The sequence below is a fragment of the Theobroma cacao genome, chromosome 2 (assembly GCF_000208745.1).
Source record: "Theobroma cacao cultivar B97-61/B2 chromosome 2, Criollo_cocoa_genome_V2, whole genome shotgun sequence".
Lineage (NCBI taxonomy): Eukaryota > Viridiplantae > Streptophyta > Magnoliopsida > Malvales > Malvaceae > Theobroma > Theobroma cacao.
In genome coordinates, this window is record NC_030851.1 from 25,188,160 (window position 1) to 25,208,740 (window position 20,581).

A 20,581-nucleotide genomic window follows, 5' to 3' on the forward strand; every position below is an offset into this window, starting at 1 on the left:
TATATATATATATATATATATATATATATATATATTCAAGCAAAGCATAGGAAAATATACTCATTTAGCACATCTAAAGATCAATGTGTAGGTAAATCATTATATATTTCTACTCAAGATGTTCAATTTAAAGCACAAAGAAATACATTCAACCATTACAATCAAGGCACAATATAGGTATTTTCAACAAGGATATATTTCCATGTAGAGTATTCAATTAAGGCTCAAATCAAGAATGCCCCGCCCCCCCCCCCCACATACACACATAAATGAAAGCTAAGAACACTATAAACAAGATGTATAAATATTTTTAATCTTTCATAATAACACACATATAATATGCTGAACAATGAGAATGATAAGCATGAGTGAAGATGTACAAGTCATCTTAACTAGTGTCCTCCTTTGAAAAGGAGTTGCGCAAGATGAGTATCTAAGTTTTCTTGATTTTGGAGCATGTGTTGGATTTGCTGGTCAAAGTTGTCAAATTGTGCAGCCATAAGATCAAGTTGCTTTAAATTTTCATCCAATGTGGTCATAATTGCCACAAGTTTTGCATTAATGTCTGAAGTACTGGATGACACAATACTGAAGGATGGTTAAGTTGAAGTTGGTGGAGGAACATTTTCATCATCTTTATTATCACCATCATCATCACTTTCTGGACGAGCTCTCTTATGTACCCAAGTTCCTATCTCAATATCTTCTATATAACCCATTTTACCTATCATAATTTTTTCAAGATGTTTAATCGTGGGTTGAAAAGTAGCATCATCCATGGAAGAGACATCATTGTTAAAATGAGCAACTATCTGAGTGATGACTTGGCCATACATAAGATTAGACTTAGTTCTTATCACAACTTTCCTCATAAATCAAAATATGAAATAAGCTAACTCTATAGGAGTCTGAAGCTTAATGTTCTGTGTGAACCATAAATCTTCCCCAAAAACTAATGAGTGCTTGCTTGGTACCGACCTCAAAGTCTAACTAATAACCAAATATAGTATCTTGTCCATCTTCATCTTTTCTTTATTTCTCATTTACTTAGAGTGTGAGAGACACTCTAAGGGGTAGATCAAGATTGGATCAGCTTGGTTGTTGTTACAGGGTCTAACTTAGCCTAAGAAAAGTTAGTTTTGGGTTTTGGTTAATCATGTGAAAAGCCATTGTTAAAGGTTGTAATTGAGCCTGTGAAAAGCTATTGTAAAAGCTTAGTGGAAGCTTGAAAATTTCACTGATTTTAGTAAATTGGTTTAAAAATCCTTGATTGGAAAATCAAGATAGTGGATGTAAGTCAAAAAGATCGAACCACTATAAATCACTGTGTTTTGTCTATTTTTTTTATTTTCTTCTTACTTTTAGCATTAAATCATTTTTCTAGCAAGCTTTAAATTTTCATTTTCAAATTCCTTTAATAAGCTCTTTACTTGGAAAGAATTTTTTTGTCATTCCAAAAGTGTTATTCACCCCCCTTTAGCACGTTTTTTGGGACCAACAGTGTTTGATCCTTAAAAGGAATTTGGTAGAGGTTGTGCTTTATCCTTAAAAGGCATTTCGATTGTAGAGGTTGTGCTTGATCTTAAAAGGCAATGACTTTGATTGAAATTGTACTTGATCCTTGGAAAGGCATTTTGTTGTCAAGGTTATGCCTAACCTTATGTTAAAAGGCAAGTTGATTGTGGATTCGAACTCTTTGTGCTATCAAGGGAAATGACGTAGGCATCATAGGCTAAACCTCTATAAAAACTTGGTTGAGTACTCTTTACTTTTCTACACTTTACTTACTTAGCTTATTCTTTGTTTTCTAACTCCACTCTTTATACTTCAACTATATTGAAAATTCAAAAAGGGGGAATTTTTATTTGATAAACAATTCACCCCCCTCTTGGTTACTTAAATTTAAGCTTATTTATTTAACATGGTGAATGCCTAAGCCTGTGTCAAGTGGTTCCCGTTGGATCTAATGATCTCACAATATCCATTTACAATTCACAAATTTGTCTGTGGACTGAATTTGGAGAATCTCCGCAATGGTAAAAGAATATAGAGATGTTTTCCACTAATATCTAGGCTGAAAATCAACTTCCAAAAAAGTAGCTTGATGGGAATTGGGGTGGATTCACATATGATTAGTAGAGGGCAGCAATGTTGGGGTGCAAGATTGGAAAGTTGCCTACAACATACATGGAATGACCACTTTGTGCCAAACATAACTCGAAAAAGATGTGGAAACCAAACATAAAGGAATTCTAGGCATGTTTGACAGAGCGGAAATCTAAGGTGCTTTCTATAGGTGGTAAGGTCACACTTCTAAAATCCATCCTTATGATCTTTCCGATTTATTTCATGTCACTTTTCTAAAACTCTCAAAAGGTGAAAAATGAATTAGAGAAAATTGAAAGGAGGTGTCTCCGGAGTGAAGTGGAGGAGAAAAGAAAAATCCATTATGCTCGGTGGGATACAATTAATAGATATATGGAGGATGAGGGATTGGGTATCATTGGCTTGGAGATTAGGGATAGAGCTCTTTTAAATAAATGGGTAAGGAGGTATAGTAGGGAGAGAAATAGTTTGTAGAGAAGGGTGATTGATGAAAAAATAGGGGCAAATCCCACTAGCGTACTACTTGAAACGAATGCCATTTAAAGGGTATTGGATTGCTAAGTGTTCTGGAGACATGATGTTGAGACGTTCCAAATTGCAAGGAGCTTGTTTGTTTGATGTTGGTACCTTATATCAGGTATGTGTATGTTTTTTGGGACAACACTTGATCTTGGGTTGTTGGATATTTTAGATGAAGCTCTAGCTTTTCTACTAGTGCCGAATGAGTTGTGATTTGTTCTTTGCTTGTCTGCTTGAATATGTAAAGGGTGACAGAACAAAAACTGAGAAATGTTTGTTGTATATGGAATTTTATGAACCCTGTTTTTGTTAAAGGTTCTGTTGTGTAAGGAATGAGTGGGATACTTTTGCTTTTATGCAAATTGTGAGCCTAAATTTTAAGTTGATATGGGTCTAATGTATAGCAACTTAAAATCTAGTATGTTGCTTCTATGTCTCATAGGGAACTCATTATTCCCCGTTTTTAAATAAAATATTTAAGTTTAAAAAAAACATGTTATATGACATAGAATAACAAGTAGTTTTTTAACTAAGTCAATCATTAGTCATAAAAATTTATTTGATTCAAAATAAAAATATAAAAAACTTATTTAACTTAAAATAAAGGTATAGGGGTTTGATCTAACATAATAAAAAATAAAGATTTATTTTTTTTTTGAATAATTTGAAAGAGGTTTTTAGATATTATGTCTATAAAAATACATGGCAACGTGATTTGTTGAATTGAGAATTAATGATTTAAGGACACAAATGAACACGATTATAGGTTCACACACTATTAAACTTTAAATTATACCGAAATTGTATTCATCAAATGTCGATCCAACCAAGATTGATCAGTTAACTATTATAATTCATAATTTATATACGTAATAATTAATGATATTAAAAAGTGTGTGTGGTTTGATTTAACTATAAAGACAAAAAATTGGACGCCGATGTGTGAGATTGCCCACATGAGACACCGGACCTTACTACTTGACTATATATGAATAATTTGAAGTTGAAATCCAACATAAAAAAAAATGAGAAAAGTAGTAAATTGATTGATAATTATGGGGGCAAATTTGCTTTTTATCCCAAAAAAAATTACAAAAATGAATAAAAAGAATAGATTCTGTGCTAAGAATGAATGTATTTATTCATGGAAGTGCATGAGTTTGGGTGCAAACTTTAACAACCTGTACAGAGCATCGGGAGAGAACTTTCTGGCGAACAGGTGACAGATATCCGTCGTGTTCCCATTGTACTGGCATTGGCTTCCGCTCCTCAACCTCTCCAAAAATTCAACCGTCACCTCCGTCCTCAGGAACTTTGCAGGGTGGGGCCCACCTTTGGACCAATCGACCCATGTCAGAGTCCTGTTCGAGTTCTTGTGCCCAAATTTCATGGTCACAAACGTTGGCAGGTAATGTTCATCGGCGTAGCAAGCGCCCTTGCAGTACTTTTGGAACACTGGGAAATATTCTTGGTCGGAAACTACCCCAATGGCAAGCTCTCGGTCCATCTCAAACCATTGGGCTCCCTTCCTCCATTGGTCCAGTGTGACTCGGGGGCTCATTCTCCGGCTGTATCTGCCCCGCCCAACGGGGCCTTCTAAATCGTAGGACTCCACGAAACTCTGGGAAGAGTTGATGAGGTAGGAGTAGACAGTGGAGAAGTTAAAGATTGGAATGCATGATTCCGACAGAAGAACGAATCTTTGGTTTGAGAAATCCAGTAGTGCGTTGGCTAGCAGCCGCCGCTCGGCTTCAATCATATTCACCTTTCCCCATTCGACTTCCTGCATTCGGTAGGAGAATACCCAAAAAACCAAAAGATTTGTTAACATAACTAGTTTACTTAATTAGAGATTAAAGAAATTGTAATATTAAGAGCAAAAAGTAGACATGTGGCACAAGGGGAAAGCTTAGCAGAGCATGAGGAAGAAATGGGAATTGGGGGGATAAGGAAAGTTAGGTTTGTTGCATGCAAACAGTAGAAGCCCAATTGGCTGTCAGGCTTGAATAGGGTACACCATCCAGACGTGTACCGCTTTCAATGTTGTAGTTTGTGTTCATATATATTGGACCACATGGTGCTTTGATGATCAGCCAGCTGTGACCAAGGCATCCATCTTATCTCTACATTTAAACTGGGTTCCACAACTCGAAAGTGTAATAAGTAAAAAATTTATCAAAGAAAAGCCATTTTTGGGATTAAAATCTTTCCTTCATTAGGCACTGAAAAGGGAAAAACAAAGTGAAAATTCTTCATCAGGAAAAGGAAAGATGCAAATGTAATTTTTTGTGGTTTAATTGTCAAGAATTCGATTGAAAAATTAAAAAAAAAAAACATAACACTTAAATAATTTTTTTATATTTACATGACATTGATATAACGTTAATGTCAAGGGTAAAAAATATCACATTATTTTATTATCATATCAAATTAATATATCACGTCATCCTCAATTATAATATGTTAACATTGCACATCACTGTCTGTGGTATGACAATTGATATTTTGATTAAGTCAATCATTAATTACAAAAGTTATTTTGATTGAAATTAAAAATATAAAAATTTGATTGAATATAATAAAAATATAAAAACTTATTTGAATTATTTTAATAGTTTAAAGTTTTTTTTTTATTATACCAAAAAATAAAAAAATAATCAATCAAACCATGTGGCCTTAATTGTAAGCATGGCAGCTTAAATAGAGCCAACATCTGGTGTAATTAATGGTGAAATTTAGTATTAGTTTGATTACCCAAAAATGTATTTCAGAATATGTTTCCAGACAACCTTAATTATTATATTAATGAAAGAATAAAGTGATGTTTATTAAAAAGAAAAGGCGTTGAATTTCCATTGTTGCAAGAATACCATTTGTTATAGTGTTGTTTAATGGCAGGATCCGTTATCAAACTCACCAAGTAGGAGGCATTGCAGGCATGAATGAAGAAAACACATGGAAAATTAAAGGCTAACCTTGCTGGGAATCCTTCTGCCATAGAACACTGAACTTTTAGGGTCTGATAGATTGAATGATGGATTGGAGTGCACATAGATTGAGTACATCCCTTCATGCCCTTCGAAGAATTTCTCCCACAGCGGAGCCAAGAGAAGAGGCCCTTTTGTCAAGAACATGAAAGCAACTTTAGGAACTCGATCGAATGGATACTGTGGAATTCGGGGAACCATTGAGGCCCTCCACAGAAGCTCTTTATCATCCATGCCATGCATTACATCCGGTGGCTTCAGAAATTCTGTTAGTCCTATGCCCGCAACATTAGATGTTTTAGCAGCCGGAGTAAATGATTGCGGCGGGGGCGGGGGCGGCGGTGCCGATGCTGATCTCGTAGTCAGAGATAACTGCGTGATATGTAGGTCAATTGAAAAGTTTTTAAGATGAAAGCTGAGTATGATTCCAAGAGATAGGAGAGAGCCAAAGAGGAGGACACAAGAGAGGACATTGAAGAAATGCAAGTGGGCATTAAAGAGCTTGGCAAATGAGGTTGACGGATTGTTGTTTTCACCCTTCATTTTTTTGGTTTTGTTTGCCTTGAAAATCAGGAAGCTTTGTCTCCGAGAGAGATTCAGATACCTCTTTAAATTTAAAGAGACCCAAAAGCTCTTGTTCTCAAGAAAAGTGATTCTTCTGTCACTCCACAACAGTTCTTTTCTTTGAGGACAAGAGATGCCAACACTGCACAAGCAAGAGAAAAGAACTTGGGAGGAATCAAAATTTGGACACAACAAACCAGACGCTGAGATTATATACCATATAACTGTGTAATGATCAGAGAAGGAAGTAAAAAATAATACTGTACCAGAGCTGTCGATGAAAAACTATTGTAATGATCGAAAATTAAGCCATCAAAAACTATAGTAGTAAAACGAAGCCCATTCGATGATTCTTATAAAAGAGAGAATGAAATCAAGCAAGTTTGAAGCACAAACCATTGATCTATGATCAACGTTAACATGGAATATGAAAAGATGCAAAAGGGCAAGGACGGAAAAACTGGGAAGCTCAGGTCAGAAACAGCAGATGGGAAATTGTGAAGGGATTGAATTTATGTCTGAATGGGTGATGGCTGCAAGCCAGTTGCTGCCTTTCTAGACCACAGGAAGCTAATATCTTCCATATACAAGTAGTCAAAACGCCCTTTTTCACTCCAACTTTTGCTTTAATTAATTTAACACGTTTGATCCTTAATTAAGCATTAATAAAAACAGTTTCTAGCATGCGGCTTCAAGCATCAAGGACCTTAAAGAGCCTAAGTATTTTGAACTTGGACTTTGAAAGTCCCCCTCAGCATTAGCCGCCAATCAATAATTTTTCCAAACAAAGGAAGGTGGTTTGCGTGTTGGGCTTGCTCAACCCAGGGCAAACGACAAGTGCATGGGGCTGTCTGCCTCAGGAATTCCCTTGTCATACACGTTTTTTCGGTTTAGGGAGAAGCGTGAGAGACGCAAACACGTGTCACATTTAGGCTGCATGAAGCAGTGATGTTAGGAATTGGTCTACACGTCGATATTCTTGGAAGGTTCTTTTGGGACCAATGATTCTTACAAATCAGAAAATTCCGATAATTTCGCTGAAACTAACCCCCAAAGAATATTCATTTCCAACCGTTGGTCGTGATGTTACTAATACTTAATTATTTGACCATTTAGTTTCGTTAATTCCTTGATTACCTAACTGTACGTACCAAGTCACATCATCACCGTCCTACGTTAGACTTAATTTTCAGTTATGATCAATGTTGTTAATTAATTAAGATAGGCAAAAGAATGATGGAAAAGATGATAGAATGGAAGGACTCTTCACATCTACCAGTGTTGATACAAGAAGTTATTGATATTGATAGAGATATGTTTATAAGAAATGAAGGGTAATTTGAATTTGATTATGAGATTATCCTATCTCATGGTAGATGAGTATTTTTTTTTTTCTTATTATAGGTTTGTCCCTCTGGATTTACTATGATAAAGTTTTTAACGAGGCTCAAATTCATGGGGTGAGTAACAAATGGGTTGGGATGTCTGTTTTTCTGGTTGAATGCTTTTATAATCTCTTTGTGTTTTGTCAATTGATATTAATGAAATGATTTTTCAGTCCAAAAAAAAAAAATTAAGCATAGGCAAAGTGACTTGGAATTTCTTATCATGTTTACCATGAACCTAAATTTATTAGGACTTGTAATTCAACATTATATTTTAATAAACCTGTTTTTCTCTTAGAAAAGAAATGGGAATAACCAAATTTGAGAGGAAAAGAAAGGGGAAAGATAAGACTATCACAATTATAATAAGTATACAAATAGTTTTTAAGAAAAAGAAATGGAGAACAGGAAAATTGAGAGGAAAGAAAACTATATTATTTCCTGTAATTGTTTACATGGAAAAATATTAAAAAATTTAAATTATTTAAAAAAATTTAAATCAATTTTTAATTTTTTATTGTATTTAATCAAATTCTTGTAAAAAAATTTATTTTAAATCAAATAAGCCTTTCTAATTAATATTTGACTAATTGTCGTTAGTTAAAACGTCACTTCTCATTTTATACCACGTGATGTTGACATGTCATAGAGATAGTGACATGTTATATAGTATTTTCACCCTCCATGTGAATGCCATGTCAATATCATGTGAATACAAAAATAATAAGTAACATTTTAATTAATGATAGTTAATCAACTATTAATTATAAAGACATATTTGATTCAAATAAATTATTGAGTTTTTAAGGTGTAAGAAAATAAATCCATTGAATTTTGCTTTGCTAACAATTTAAATTAGACTTTGCCTACTAGTTATTAAGTTTATATTTGAAACACTGGCATAATATAGCTTCTATATAATATCAACCCACCAGAATGTGCCATCTCATTAATGACGTAAAATAAAAAATCTTTAAAGACTTAAAATTAAATATTAAAAAGTTTATAATAATTAAATAAATAAAGAATAAAATTTTTTCACTTTTTTTGTGTCTTCCAACAAAAAACCCAAAATCCCTTGCAAAATTCTTCAATCTCTCTCCGAATTTTAAAAGATTATGAAAAGAATTTAAAAATTGCTCTTAAAGTTGTACAATTTAGTAAAATTTAATTGTAACGGAAGAAGATGATGGAGTTGGAAAGAGAGAAAAAAAGAAGGTTGAGAGAGACAAAAAAGTGAAAGTATTTTATTTTTTGTTTAATTAATTATTATAAATTTTTTAACATCTAATTTTAAATCTTTAAGCATTTTTTATTTTACCGCAAACCATACATTTTAGTGAACTGCATCAAATATAAATCCTTAGTTATTACCTCTAAGTTTGGATATACACATTAAACTTTTAAAGGTTATTATTAAAAAAGGCACCAAAAATTTGTGAAAGTCTTGCTTTTGCCCCATTCAACTAAAAACAAAAACATAAATACAGAAAAATTGATGAGGGAATTTAAAATGAATTTGAGAAGGAAATAAAATTAAACTATTCGTAAAATATTGGATTTATTATGTGAGTTTAACTACCAGCTAAATAGCTTGATTAATGTATCCATTAAGGTTTTGTATCAAATCAATATTCTTATTGTTATTACAATCAATTGGGGGTTTACACCGTTGAGATAAAGTTCTACCAATACTGGCAAATCTAATCTTGATTATGTCATCTTAACCTTTTTGATCTGTCTGAATTACTTTAATAATAATAATAATCTTAGTTGTAACAAAGCTCTGATTACAGCATAGTACTGTGACTTTCATCTTTCATTTAAAAATTTTCAACTTCCATCCATCCTTACGTTGATTATAAACAATTTAAAATACAACAAATGACATAGTGATGATGTGTGTGCCAAGTGACAGGGGACAGCCAAGTCAACACCACAAGTTTAATTCTTACTATATATAAAATATTTCTCTTTTAATTTTTATAAATTTAGAGGGGTCAACCCCACTCGAACAAATGGGGCTCCATTGAGTTGGTCCCATTTATGGATGCTACAGGGAGCAATATAGATAACATGAAAGAGAGGTATCAAGGTGATGAAAAAAATTGCATGCTGTCCCTTGTAATGGAGCCAAAGCATTACATTTGGTGACAAAGGCGCAAACTTTGTATGTTTTCTGGTAACTAACACTCAAACAGTTTAAGCATAATTATCCTCAACATCACAACAAATTGTAGTTGACTGGGGTCTAGGCTGGACAAATATCACTGATGACCAAATCCAAGCAATGCTGGAGCTATCCTAAGCAGTGGCTCCAGAGTGCTGGGATGAAACTTCCGGGCAAAAAGAAAGCAGATTGAGCTCCTCTCACCGTTATAAGTACAGTTAAATCCTTGCCTGACTTGATTCAGTAATGCTACTGATACATCTTTTCTCAAATATTTTGTGGGGTGTGGGCCACCTCTAGACCAATCAACCCAAGTAATGCTCCTGTTGGAATTGAGCCCCGGGCAAATTAAGTTCACGAGAGTTGGAAGGTAATGTTCATCCATGTAACACGGGGGGCGACAATGGTCTCTAAAGACAGGATAGTATTTGTCATCAGAGACTATCTCAGCGGCAAGCATTCGATTAACCTCGAACCATTGCGAGCCTTTGCGCCAATCTGCCAATGACACAGTCGGCCACATCTGCTTATTGTAACGGCCACGCCCAGTGTGCGTTGGATCATCAAATGAACCAAGGAAGCTGCGGCTGGAGTTGATAAGGTAGTTGTAAACTGTGGTGAAGTTGAATAGCGGAATGCATGCCTCTGAGAGTAGCACAAATCTCTCATTGGCTAAGTCGAGCAAGGCATTGGCTAACAGGCGCCTCTCAGCATCGACCATTGTCGCCCTTCCCCATTGCACAGGCTGCAAATCGAAAGAGGGATTGAAATTTGCATATGAAATGATGTTCCAATTTAATACCTACGTACCATTGATCATTGTATGTTTATATTTCTAACCTTGCTTGGTATCCTGCGCTCGTAAAAGACGGAGGTTACTAGTGGCTTATCAATGAAGTCCGGAGATGTATGGAAGTAAATTGAGTAGAGGCCCTTATGTCCCATGAAGAACTTCTCCCAGAGTGGAGCCAAAGGTAGTGTTCCTCTGCTTAAGAACATGAATGCCACCTTTGGCGTTCGGTTGTGAGGATATTCCACAACATTTGGTACTGTCGAGGCACGCCACATTAGCTCCTCATCAGTCATAGAATGCCAGGCGTCCTCTGAAGAGTTGAAGGGCTGCTGTAGGGAGGAGGATGAAGAGAGAGCAAAGTTGTATAGAACGTCGGAATTGGGAGACCAGGGTGATGGCGGAGAAAATCCGTTGAGTCGAGGGATGTTAGAGTCCTTTGAGATTAAGAACTTCCAAGCATGGTAATTGATGAACGTCCCAAGAACGACCACGAAAGAAGCCATTGACAAGAAAAACAATATAGTTATTGTAGTGTTACGTTTCCCTTCTCTAAATCTTTTTCTAATGTGAGAGGAGACTTCCTTCTCAAAACAAGCCATTTCACACTGCTTCATTCTCTCTCTCTCTCTGGGTTATGAGGATCAAAATCATTGCATGCAAATTAAGCTTGAGAAGGTGTTTTAAGGCAATGAATTAACTTAGGCAGTATTCCCCTGGAGTGTTTTAGGTAGGGCCTAAAACGTTCTGCATCAAGCAAGGTACACATGGAAGGTGACAGAAGAATCTAAAACCCCATTTAAAAGCTATACCTTATTAGAAGGATAAAGCAGAGAGAGAACGAGGGAAATGTTAGGTTTACAGCTATTTCTTAAAAGATGGATAAAGGGAAGGTATTACTGTTTCTGGCAATGGGGCGTTACCAGGTAAAAATGATGGACACGGCATGAATTCACCAGCTGGTTCATATTGCTCGCACACCACTGAAAACCACGAATCTCATGTGTTGGATGACAGAAAATGCCGGCAGATTACAAGAACAAAAGTGGTTTAACTTGCTCTGGTCATCAAACAAAACCGAACTGTGCTGCAGTTGAGCAAAAATTATGGTTTCTTGGCTGCACTCTTGTAAGAATTTTGGTGATGATCATGCTCTTGAATCACTTCTCTTCTTTGGCTTTGCCATCAATAACTCAAAAATTATGCTTTATTGAATTATAGTTCACCAAATTTGGGAACAAATTGCACCTGGAGTGATTTCCTTGACACTATGCCATGACAATCCCATATTGCATTTTTAAGGTCGTAAATTGAACTGATTTTGAGTCACAGCTACTCGGCTATGCCTGGATCAAAGCCTGTTTAAGGACTAGGGTGGTGCAAGATAAGGCTCTCGATCATCGAGCAAGCAATCAAACTCGGCATTTTCTACAACTATCATACTTTTGATCATGCTGAAACAATCAACTTCATTTGGTTTCCTAAGAAATAGAATGAAAGATATTTTCTTCCTCTTGTCATGTATTCTTCACATGGTGATATATGATGTCATAAGCATCAATTAACTTATCATATCAACATCACAATATAATATATCAATATCTACCACAGATTCTTGCTCCAACAACCCATTTTAGCGATTCCTTTCCATGCTAGAAAGTATAAAAATAATACTTATTCTTGAATTATCACTAGATGAATGCCTTAAGCGATGGCAGAGCCTGTCACGAGCTCCAAGCATGCTTCACACACCTTTACCTCTCTTATTCAGATCTAAGCATGCTTTTACCTGATTAAATATACAGCAATGCCAGCCACTGTCCCAGCAATAAGAAATCTAGAAATCTTCAGCTTCAGACACTTAAACATAAACCTGCTACTAAGATATGCACATGTCCACCTCAGAAAGAAAGGCACCCAAGTTTTATGGAACTTCTGAACAGAAAATTCCTACATGAATCAATTGAGCACACATGGATGATAATGAATGTTTTTATCGTAGCCAAATTAAAAGAAATGCGAGCATGGCTTAATCCCACTAGAAAATAATTAAATATCACAAAGCGAATTTCTATTCTCAGATAATGGAACTGGTTCAGATCTGACATGATAATTGCATGTAAACTGCACTTTTTAGGACCTGTTTGCTTATATAAATCAGAGAAGCTGCATGTAAAAAGGAAACGGTCCAACAGAGAAGGTAGGTGGGTGGTCCACAATTATAAGCTTTCCTCATTTTCACTCAAAAGCACCCACCAAGCTCTCAAATGTAACCAAACTGTCAATGAAATTTTCCACAGAGAAGCCCTGCATATTCTCACAGTAAAGGTTGCAGTTTGTCTCAATAATGTAAAGTCACTAAAATGCTTATCCTAGCAATTTTAGATCTGAAAGAAACACCCAATTATGACTACTACAAGGCATATGCAATTTCAAAATTGTAGAAGAAACAAATGACAGCTTCCACTATAATGATATTGTTTCTACACAAAAAAAAAAAACCATATGAAGCTACATAATCTGCGTGATGGTCAATACATAGCTATGTTGATAACGAACTAAAATTATAACTATCAAAGGTAAAATGATGGAAAGAACATAGTGAGTGATCATGATATACAGCTCTCTACTCTTGCTTGAAAAACATAGAGAACATACAAGCAAATATGCACTACAAAATCGGTATTAGTTACAGCTTTAATTTCCAAGATATAAAAATTGTAAAAGTAATTGATGAGGAGATACAGAGTAAAGGTAACAGCTATTTTCTCTCAATAATACTCTGATGACTTTCAAATTCTAGTTTTAAATCCAAATGTTAGTGTCATACTATCATGAACATGCATGCATATGCACACATAAGGGTCCATTAAGATATACACTATTTATGCATACGTGTGATTTTTGTGGTTTTTTTTTTTAATTGTTTGGATTCGGGGGGGAAGGGGGGGGGGGGGGGGGGGGTAAGAAAGCTACTAAATCAACACATGCTAATATACATGGATGTAAGTGACTATTGGCTGTCTTCTAGTGCTAATAAAGCAGACATACCTAATGCATAATTTCATGTAGTAATAAAGCAGGCAGGCAGGCTAGCATTAATAGGTTATACCAAGCTGTAAACTTATGCATAATTTCATTTAGGGGTATTTTAACATTTTGAGCTTGTCCTAGAGGAAATTTAAAAATTTTATGCATTTTCTTTGTTTGAATATTTTCTATTTTAGTTAAATGTGCTAAACCTAATTCAAATATGATTGTCTTAAAGCATTCTTTAATGTAATTTTAGTCACCTAGATTTCATGTGCCCTTCAAAGAATTCATTGGGGTGGCTATTTGTTATTGTAATCTAAAAGATCAGACCATAAAGAGGCCTCAAACCCTAGTTTACACCTTGGAAAACCCTTTTTAACTGTTTCCAAAAGCCATCCATTAGCTTTCCTCTTCCCAAAACAGCATCATGCATCAACCATTTCTAGGAGGTCTTGCATCAGCTAGACATGAAATATATGAGCTAATTAACAGGGGCAAATAATCATTTCAAAGCATGCTTTATAATATTTTCAACTATTTGCTCTTGGTGTCAAGATTCCAGAAAACACCATTGTGAAAGTAGCAATTTCAGATGGAACCTCTGAAAAACAATGACATGTCCACCAGTAATTCAGCAGAAAGCATTCTGGAGAGTCATGTATTACTTAAGACCTCCATCAAGCTATGTCTAAAATGTATAATTGATTTAACATTTTTCTAATCCATATGAACCCAATTCAGTTATGTGATTTGATTTTATACAACATTAATAACCAAAGAAAATTAAAAAAAAAAAGGAACAAAGAAACTTTATGCCTACATGCCATATATGAGGAAAAAGAGGACTACCAACTGAGATGGTGCAGTTGTATGAAAATATGCATTGAATATAAGCCTGGGAAAAAAATTTTATCCTAAAACAGGGCAATGTTTACCTTCGGTAACTTCTTTTGCTGGGCCAGATGATCCACATGTAGCCTGACATTTGATGCAGCAGCAATCCAAAAACTGCGGTCAACCCCGGAATACACATTAGCAACTATGTCAAACAGTGTTTCTGCTCCATTTTCTATGGCTTTCAAAATGTGAGCCTCTCTACTTCTGCGGTTCCTGGAAAGAATGAATTTCTCATTCAGAAAATAATTCTCTGTTGTTTGTAGCAGTTTCATTATGCAAGAAATTCAAATTGGCCAATATATAATTATTGGCCTCATATATATATGGTCGAACAACAAAAGAAAGGAGCTTAAAACAAATTAATTTTCAGCCATGTTTTCAGCATTGAATAACTTTGTCTAAACTACCTATGATGATATCACCAAGACAAAAAGAAAAACTGGAAAAGACAATTCAGACATGAGAAGTGCTAATTGTCAATAGTTTAATATTGGGCTGAATTCCTATGACGCAAATTTCTAGATTCCCAGGATGGATTTCCAAATAATTTAGATAAAGCTGTAAGATTGTTTCATACTTAAGATATCCACAAAGCAAGTTCTTTGGCCACAAGTTGATTCTCCCATGCATCGAGATCAAAGCATGTGGTGAAAGCTCCATAAATTTGTAAGTTGTTTGGAAGTATTCCTGCATAAAGTGAAGAAACTTCATTGGGAAACAGTGTATACAAATAGGCTGAAGTAATAGCACAAGATAAAAAATTATTATCTGCCTATCAAAAAAAAATTATTATCCGACAATTTATTTCATTCTCTTTTCCTTACTTTTTGAGTTATGACTTTTAGTTTAAGGAACTTTGTAGGTTACGTCAGTTGAAAGTGCTACTTTAACAAAAAAAAAAAATTTGAAATCTGTATCATGCATAATGTGTTTCTAATTAAAACCCAACTCATTTTTGAAAAAGATCATTACAAACGATAATTTCTGCAAGAAGCAATAGATGCCAACAATCAACTTTATTACTATATGAATTGAGAAAATAAATTCCCAGCAACTATTGCATTCTCAATGTACCTCCATAACATTTAACTACAAATCCAATTAAAGAAGAACTAACGTTAGCTAGAGTTTAGTAAAATGAAATCAAACAAAAATCTGATATCAATAGAAAACACTGAAAATAAAAATACTAATCTTATTAGTATTCTGCCATTGAAATACTAGACAAGAAAGAAAAAGTATTAGGGCTTTTACATGCACTTACAGTCATGTTCCCACCAGATGTAATGTCCAATGCAGCACTTCCTTGACTGTACCAAATCCATACATGTATTAACAAGGGAGTTCCATGACGAAAATAGAAATTAAGAGCTTAAAAGGCTATGACCATTTATTTAGCTTCAGAATCAAGTCATTTTAGATGGGTTCAGCTTCCAAATATATTCACACAAACTTCTGCAACCCATTGTAGAAGAGCAATATGATTGTAATGAGCCATACATTTTCATATACTAAAAGCCACTGAAAGCTTCAGACCAGTCTCAAAAGATAGCTAACAAATTATCTAGGATTCATTGGACGTACACAAGTAACACACCCAACAGCATAGAGTTGCCATCCAGCCTGATGGAATTGCTCTGTTCATTAACCAAGATTAAATTTCCGATAAATCGAAAGAAAAAGTAATAGTCATTTATGAAAAAATTAAAGTCCTTAAAGGCCTTCTCTGCAACTGTTTCCTACCAGTATTTACCCCCTCTCTTCCCATTTCGTGAAGTGATGAAAATTGAAATTCTTAATATTCAGTTTGGTCACTCACTGTGGAGCCACTTAATAGAAAGTTTATTAAGTTAAATAAGTATCGGAAGAATTAAGTAACTAAGGGCCTACTTATTCGCGAATGTAGAATTTTTTTCTCTTAAGATGGCTCTAACAGACCACCTTTTTGCAAAACGTTGTCAACATCTACTACAGCATATATCATCCACACTTCAATAGCCACTAAATAAGGTCTTTCTATCTGTTTCTTTTGTTGGTTTTTTTTTCTTTAGCATTTTCATGTGCTTTATGGTGTTTATACAACAATATTAATAATCTCATAATTCAATCCTCATTGCAACACCCCGATGGTTAGAACTTCAGGACTTTCAACTTGAAGGCCTTAGGTTCAAACTTTAGCTAGGGAGTGGAGTCTATGGAATGGGAAAAGGTGTAGGCATATAGCCTAAGGGCCCAATGAGCCCCCTCATGTACAAAAATAAAATTCTCACAAGTAAAACTTCCAACTATATATAATTTTGATAGAACAATGAGATATGCTTTTAAATTTCTTTTGATTAATCAATTTGATTCATTGAATTAAATATAGGAATGGATAGTATTCAAAATAAGAAGTTTTCTTAAAGTATTTTTTCTGTCTCTAGTTTTTATAGTAAAGAAAAATATATTAACCAAGAGAAAGCAATAATCCCGAAACCATTTTAAGGTTTGATTCAAAACAAATTAATCTAGGATTGTATATGATATAATAGTGTAGGATATGATAACTATAAGGTTAAAAATATAAATTATATAAATTTTAGAATTCAGCATTTGGTATTAATAAACAGTTTAATTATATTTAGCTTTTAAATTTCAAGAGTGTACCAAACAGTTGTTACAGCACATATTTAACATTCAAAACTTATTTTTCAATGTTGAGTTTCAATTTTATCAAAAAAATACCTCAATTTTATCAACAATAACATCTACCTTTTTTTCCACAAAGTAAACATATCCAAACACTCACCTCACTAATGTGCTTATCCAAACACAAACAGTAGAATTATGTAAATCTTACTCTTCATGCAGAAAGCACCAAAATAGCATTTTTTTAGCTTCCCTTATTTGTAGAATGCTATTACACAACAATTTTAAAAAAAATCTTACCCCACACAATGATCACCCACAATTAATGAGTTAGTACTAACATCAAGCAGCGCCACGTGGCCATCTGTATGTCCCTGAATTAAGAAGAATGCTTTTCTCAGATCCAGATAAAAGAGCAGGTTGCATATCCAAATTTCATATAAAAGATAGAACACAAGAGTGATCACAAACCCCTAAAACAAGAAGGGCTTCAGAAATGTTCATTACATTTTTAGGTGAACATTTAGTCATTTGGCGATGGGGACATATCCACAGACACTAGCAAATTAATGCACCTATAATCAAGAATGCTAATTATATTCTTTTGCAAATACCATATTAATTAATATTCACCTCTACAATCTCGAAATAGTCAACAAGAAACTGCAACTCAGCCATGCTAATTCTCATGAGAGAAACCTCCGTAACATAGTATTGACCAAACAAGCTTATTATTCTAAGTTCTAACCATAGACTCCACTCAACATAAGGAGATCAATGACATTGTGATGCAGGCGCATATGAAAATTTATTTAGTATTTTAGTTAGTTTAGGATTTTATTTTATTTATTTAATTTGAGATTCTTTTTCCTATCTTTATTAGAATTTTAGTACTTTAAGTCTTTATTTAGGATTAGAATTACTATTTGATTNCAGCCATGCTAATTCTCATGAGAGAAACCTCCGTAACATAGTATTGACCAAACAAGCTTATTATTCTAAGTTCTAACCATAGACTCCACTCAACATAAGGAGATCAATGACATTGTGATGCAGGCGCATATGAAAATTTATTTAGTATTTTAGTTAATTTAGGATTTTATTTTATTTATTTAGTTTGAGATTCTTTTTTCCTATCTTTATTAGAATTTTAGTACTTTAAGTCTTTATTTAGGATTAGAATTACTATTTGATTAGGATTTATCTTAACTATTATAAATAAGTATCTTAGGTAGAAGATTATTATTATCATCTTTTGTTATTTTGAATATTTATTCAAGAGGTTTCTTTGAAAACCCAATTATCTTTTTATTGTTCCAACACAATCAACCCTATTCTAGCCCTAATTGTTGAGTTCTAATTGCCCTAAACCTTTCGGCTACATCAAGTGGTATCAGAGCAAACGATCTTACTATCCTATAAGGATTTGAGTTAGGAGATTATGGTTGGTCGAGCTAGAGGTCGAGGTAGAGGCAATCAGCCCCAACAAGCTGAGTTGGCAGAGATGCGGAGAATGATTGATGACTTGACCCGGGCTGTGCAAGCCTTGCAGCGTCAGGAACCAGTGGAAGCCCGAATGGAGAATCCGGAAGGTGACCACAACCCCCTTGAGATTCACGATCTCGAGGATGATGACGAATTTGAGAACGAGAACCCCTTTCATGAAGATGGACCCGCAAATCAAGCGGCAAGAGTTGGATTGGAAGGCCGGTTATTACATGCTCTTGATTTAAACGGTGGAAGAATCAGGATTGAAGTAACTGATTTTCATGAAAAATTTCATGCGGAAGAATATTTGGATTGGGAAGCTAGTTTAGAAAATTACTTTGAATGGAAACCCATGGCAGAAAATCGGAAAGTGTTATTTGTAAAGTTGAAATTAAAGGGTACTGCACTTCAATGGTGGAAGAGAGTTGAAGAGCAACGTGCATGACAAGGTTAGCTTAAAATCAGCACTTGGGAGCACATGAAAAGCAAATTACGAAAGTAATTTTTACCTGCTGATTATACTATGGAATTATATGAAAAGTTTCATTGTTTGAAGCAAAATAACATGACCGTTGAGGAGTATACATCGAAATTCAATAACTTATCAATTCGGGTTAGATTAGCTGAGAGTAACGAACAAATTACTTCTCGTTATCTTGCTGGTTTAAATCATTCTATTAGAGACGAGATGGGAGTAGTTCATTTATATAACATTGAAGATGCTCGTCAATATGCTCTATCAGCAGAAAAACGGGTTTTACGCTATGGTGCTAGAAAGCCCTTATATGGCACCCATTGGCAAAATAATTCTGAAGCAAAACGAGATTATCCAACATCCCAACAAAATTATCGAGGGGCTGCCACAATCAATAAAACTAATAGAGGTACAACCAATGTTGAAAAGAATGATAAAGGCTAGGGTCTAATGCCTTATGGAGGACAAAACAGTTCTAGTTCTTCTACAAATAAAGGAGGCAGCAATTCCCACATTTGATGTTTTACTTGTAGGGAAAAGGGGCACACTTCTTTTGCTTGCCCACAACGAAGGGTGAACTTAGCAGAATTAGGGGAAGAGTTAGAACCTGTTTATGATGAGTATGAGGAGGAGGTAGAGGAAATCGATGTTTATCTTGCACAAGGTGAGTCATTAGTGGTACGAAGAGTAATGACAACAACAGTAAATGAGGAAGCAGAAGATTGGAAGAGGCGAAATATTTTTCGCACACGAGTTGTTTGTGAAGGCAAAGTGTGTGATCTTGTCATTGATGGAGGAAGTATGAAAAATATTATTTCAAAAGAGGTGATAGACAAATTGAAGCTTCCTATAAGTAAACATCCTCATCCTTACAAGATTTGGTGGTTAAAGAAATGACGTGAGGGACTGGTAACTACTTAATGTTTGGTGAAATTTACTATGGGAGATAACTTGGATGATGAGGCCCTATGTGATGTTGTGCCAATGGATGTTGGTCATATTCTTGTGGGTAGACCTTGGTTGTATGATCATGATATGGTTCATAAGACGAAGCCAAATACCTATTCTTTCTACAAGGATAACAAGAGGTACACTTTATATCCTCTTAAAGAAGAGACTAAGAAATCAGCAAACAGCAAGATCAGCAAGATCACTGGGTATTTATCTGCTGAAAATTTTGAAGCTGAAGGTAGTGAGATGGGTATTATGTATGCTTTGGTAACTAAGCATTTAAAAAGTGATCAGATGGGTAAATCTCCTCAATATCCAACAGAAATTCAGCAGTTATTGGAGTTTGGAGAATTGTTCAATGAGGATTTGCCGAAAAGTCTACCACCTTTACGAAGCATCCAACATGCAATTGATTTGGTACCAGGAGCAGCATTACCAAATCTGCCAGCATATAGAATGCCACCTATGCAGCGAGCTGAGGTACAAAGACAAGTTGAGGAGTTGTTGGAGAAAGGTCTAGTGCGTGAAAGTAAAAGTCCTTGTGCTTGCCCAGCTTTGTTAGCTCCTAAGAAAGATGGTTCATGAGAT

The 20,581-nt window shown here is 34.8% G+C and overlaps 3 protein-coding genes across 9 annotated transcripts in view; all 3 read right to left on the minus strand.

Annotated features, from left to right (window-relative positions):
* Window positions 3,649-6,713, minus strand: LOC18609190. 2 transcript variants are annotated; one of them, XM_007044203.2, is made up of 3 exons: window positions 6,443-6,713; window positions 5,601-6,318; window positions 3,649-4,408 (listed from the first exon to the last, which is right to left on the minus strand). In XM_007044203.2, the coding sequence occupies exons 2-3, from the start codon at window positions 6,153-6,155 to the stop codon at window positions 3,764-3,766; spliced, it is 1,200 nt and encodes a 399-aa protein (XP_007044265.1). In that variant the 5' UTR covers window positions 6,156-6,318; window positions 6,443-6,713; the 3' UTR covers window positions 3,649-3,763. The 2 variants fall into 2 exon arrangements, with proteins under 2 accessions (XP_007044265.1, XP_017972094.1); XM_018116605.1 differs by having other exon boundaries at window positions 5,601-6,713.
* LOC18609191 lies at window positions 9,661-11,927 on the minus strand. The gene is made up of 2 exons (XM_007044205.2): window positions 10,572-11,927; window positions 9,661-10,476 (listed from the first exon to the last, which is right to left on the minus strand). The coding sequence occupies exons 1-2, from the start codon at window positions 11,136-11,138 to the stop codon at window positions 9,829-9,831; spliced, it is 1,215 nt and encodes a 404-aa protein (XP_007044267.2). The 5' UTR covers window positions 11,139-11,927; the 3' UTR covers window positions 9,661-9,828.
* LOC18609192 overlaps window positions 12,016-20,581 on the minus strand; it is a 16,368-nt gene continuing 7,802 nt past the window's right edge. Inside the window, exons 8-12 of one of the 6 annotated variants that reach the window (XM_018115851.1) lie at window positions 17,380-17,453; window positions 15,716-15,761; window positions 15,029-15,138; window positions 14,490-14,664; window positions 12,016-12,358 (exon numbers count right to left, since the gene is read on the minus strand). In XM_018115851.1, coding sequence (XP_017971340.1) covers window positions 12,266-12,358; window positions 14,490-14,664; window positions 15,029-15,138; window positions 15,716-15,761; window positions 17,380-17,453 — 498 coding nt within the window. In that variant the 3' untranslated portion in view covers window positions 12,016-12,265. Of the gene's footprint in view, window positions 12,472-12,528; window positions 12,909-14,489; window positions 14,665-15,028; window positions 15,139-15,715; window positions 15,762-17,379; window positions 17,454-20,581 lie in introns of those variants that run through there. The other 5 variants (XM_007044208.2, XM_007044206.2, XM_018115852.1 and 2 more) reach the window with 5 other exon arrangements.

What these genes read in the sequence shown, in the direction of transcription:
- LOC18609190 (XM_007044203.2), bottom strand. Translation starts at nt 6,155, where the DNA reads ATGAAGGGTGAAAACAACAATCCGTCAACCTCATTTGCCAAGCTCTTT. An exon ending in GCAGAAGGATTCCCAGCAAG is followed by an intron (nt 4,409 to 5,600) that starts GTTAGCCTTTAA and finishes TACCGAATGCAG; the next exon opens with GAAGTCGAATGGGGAAAGGT.
- LOC18609191 (XM_007044205.2), bottom strand. Translation starts at nt 11,138, where the DNA reads ATGAAGCAGTGTGAAATGGCTTGTTTTGAGAAGGAAGTCTCCTCTCAC. An exon ending in AGCGCAGGATACCAAGCAAG is followed by an intron (nt 10,477 to 10,571) that starts GTTAGAAATATA and finishes TTCGATTTGCAG; the next exon opens with CCTGTGCAATGGGGAAGGGC.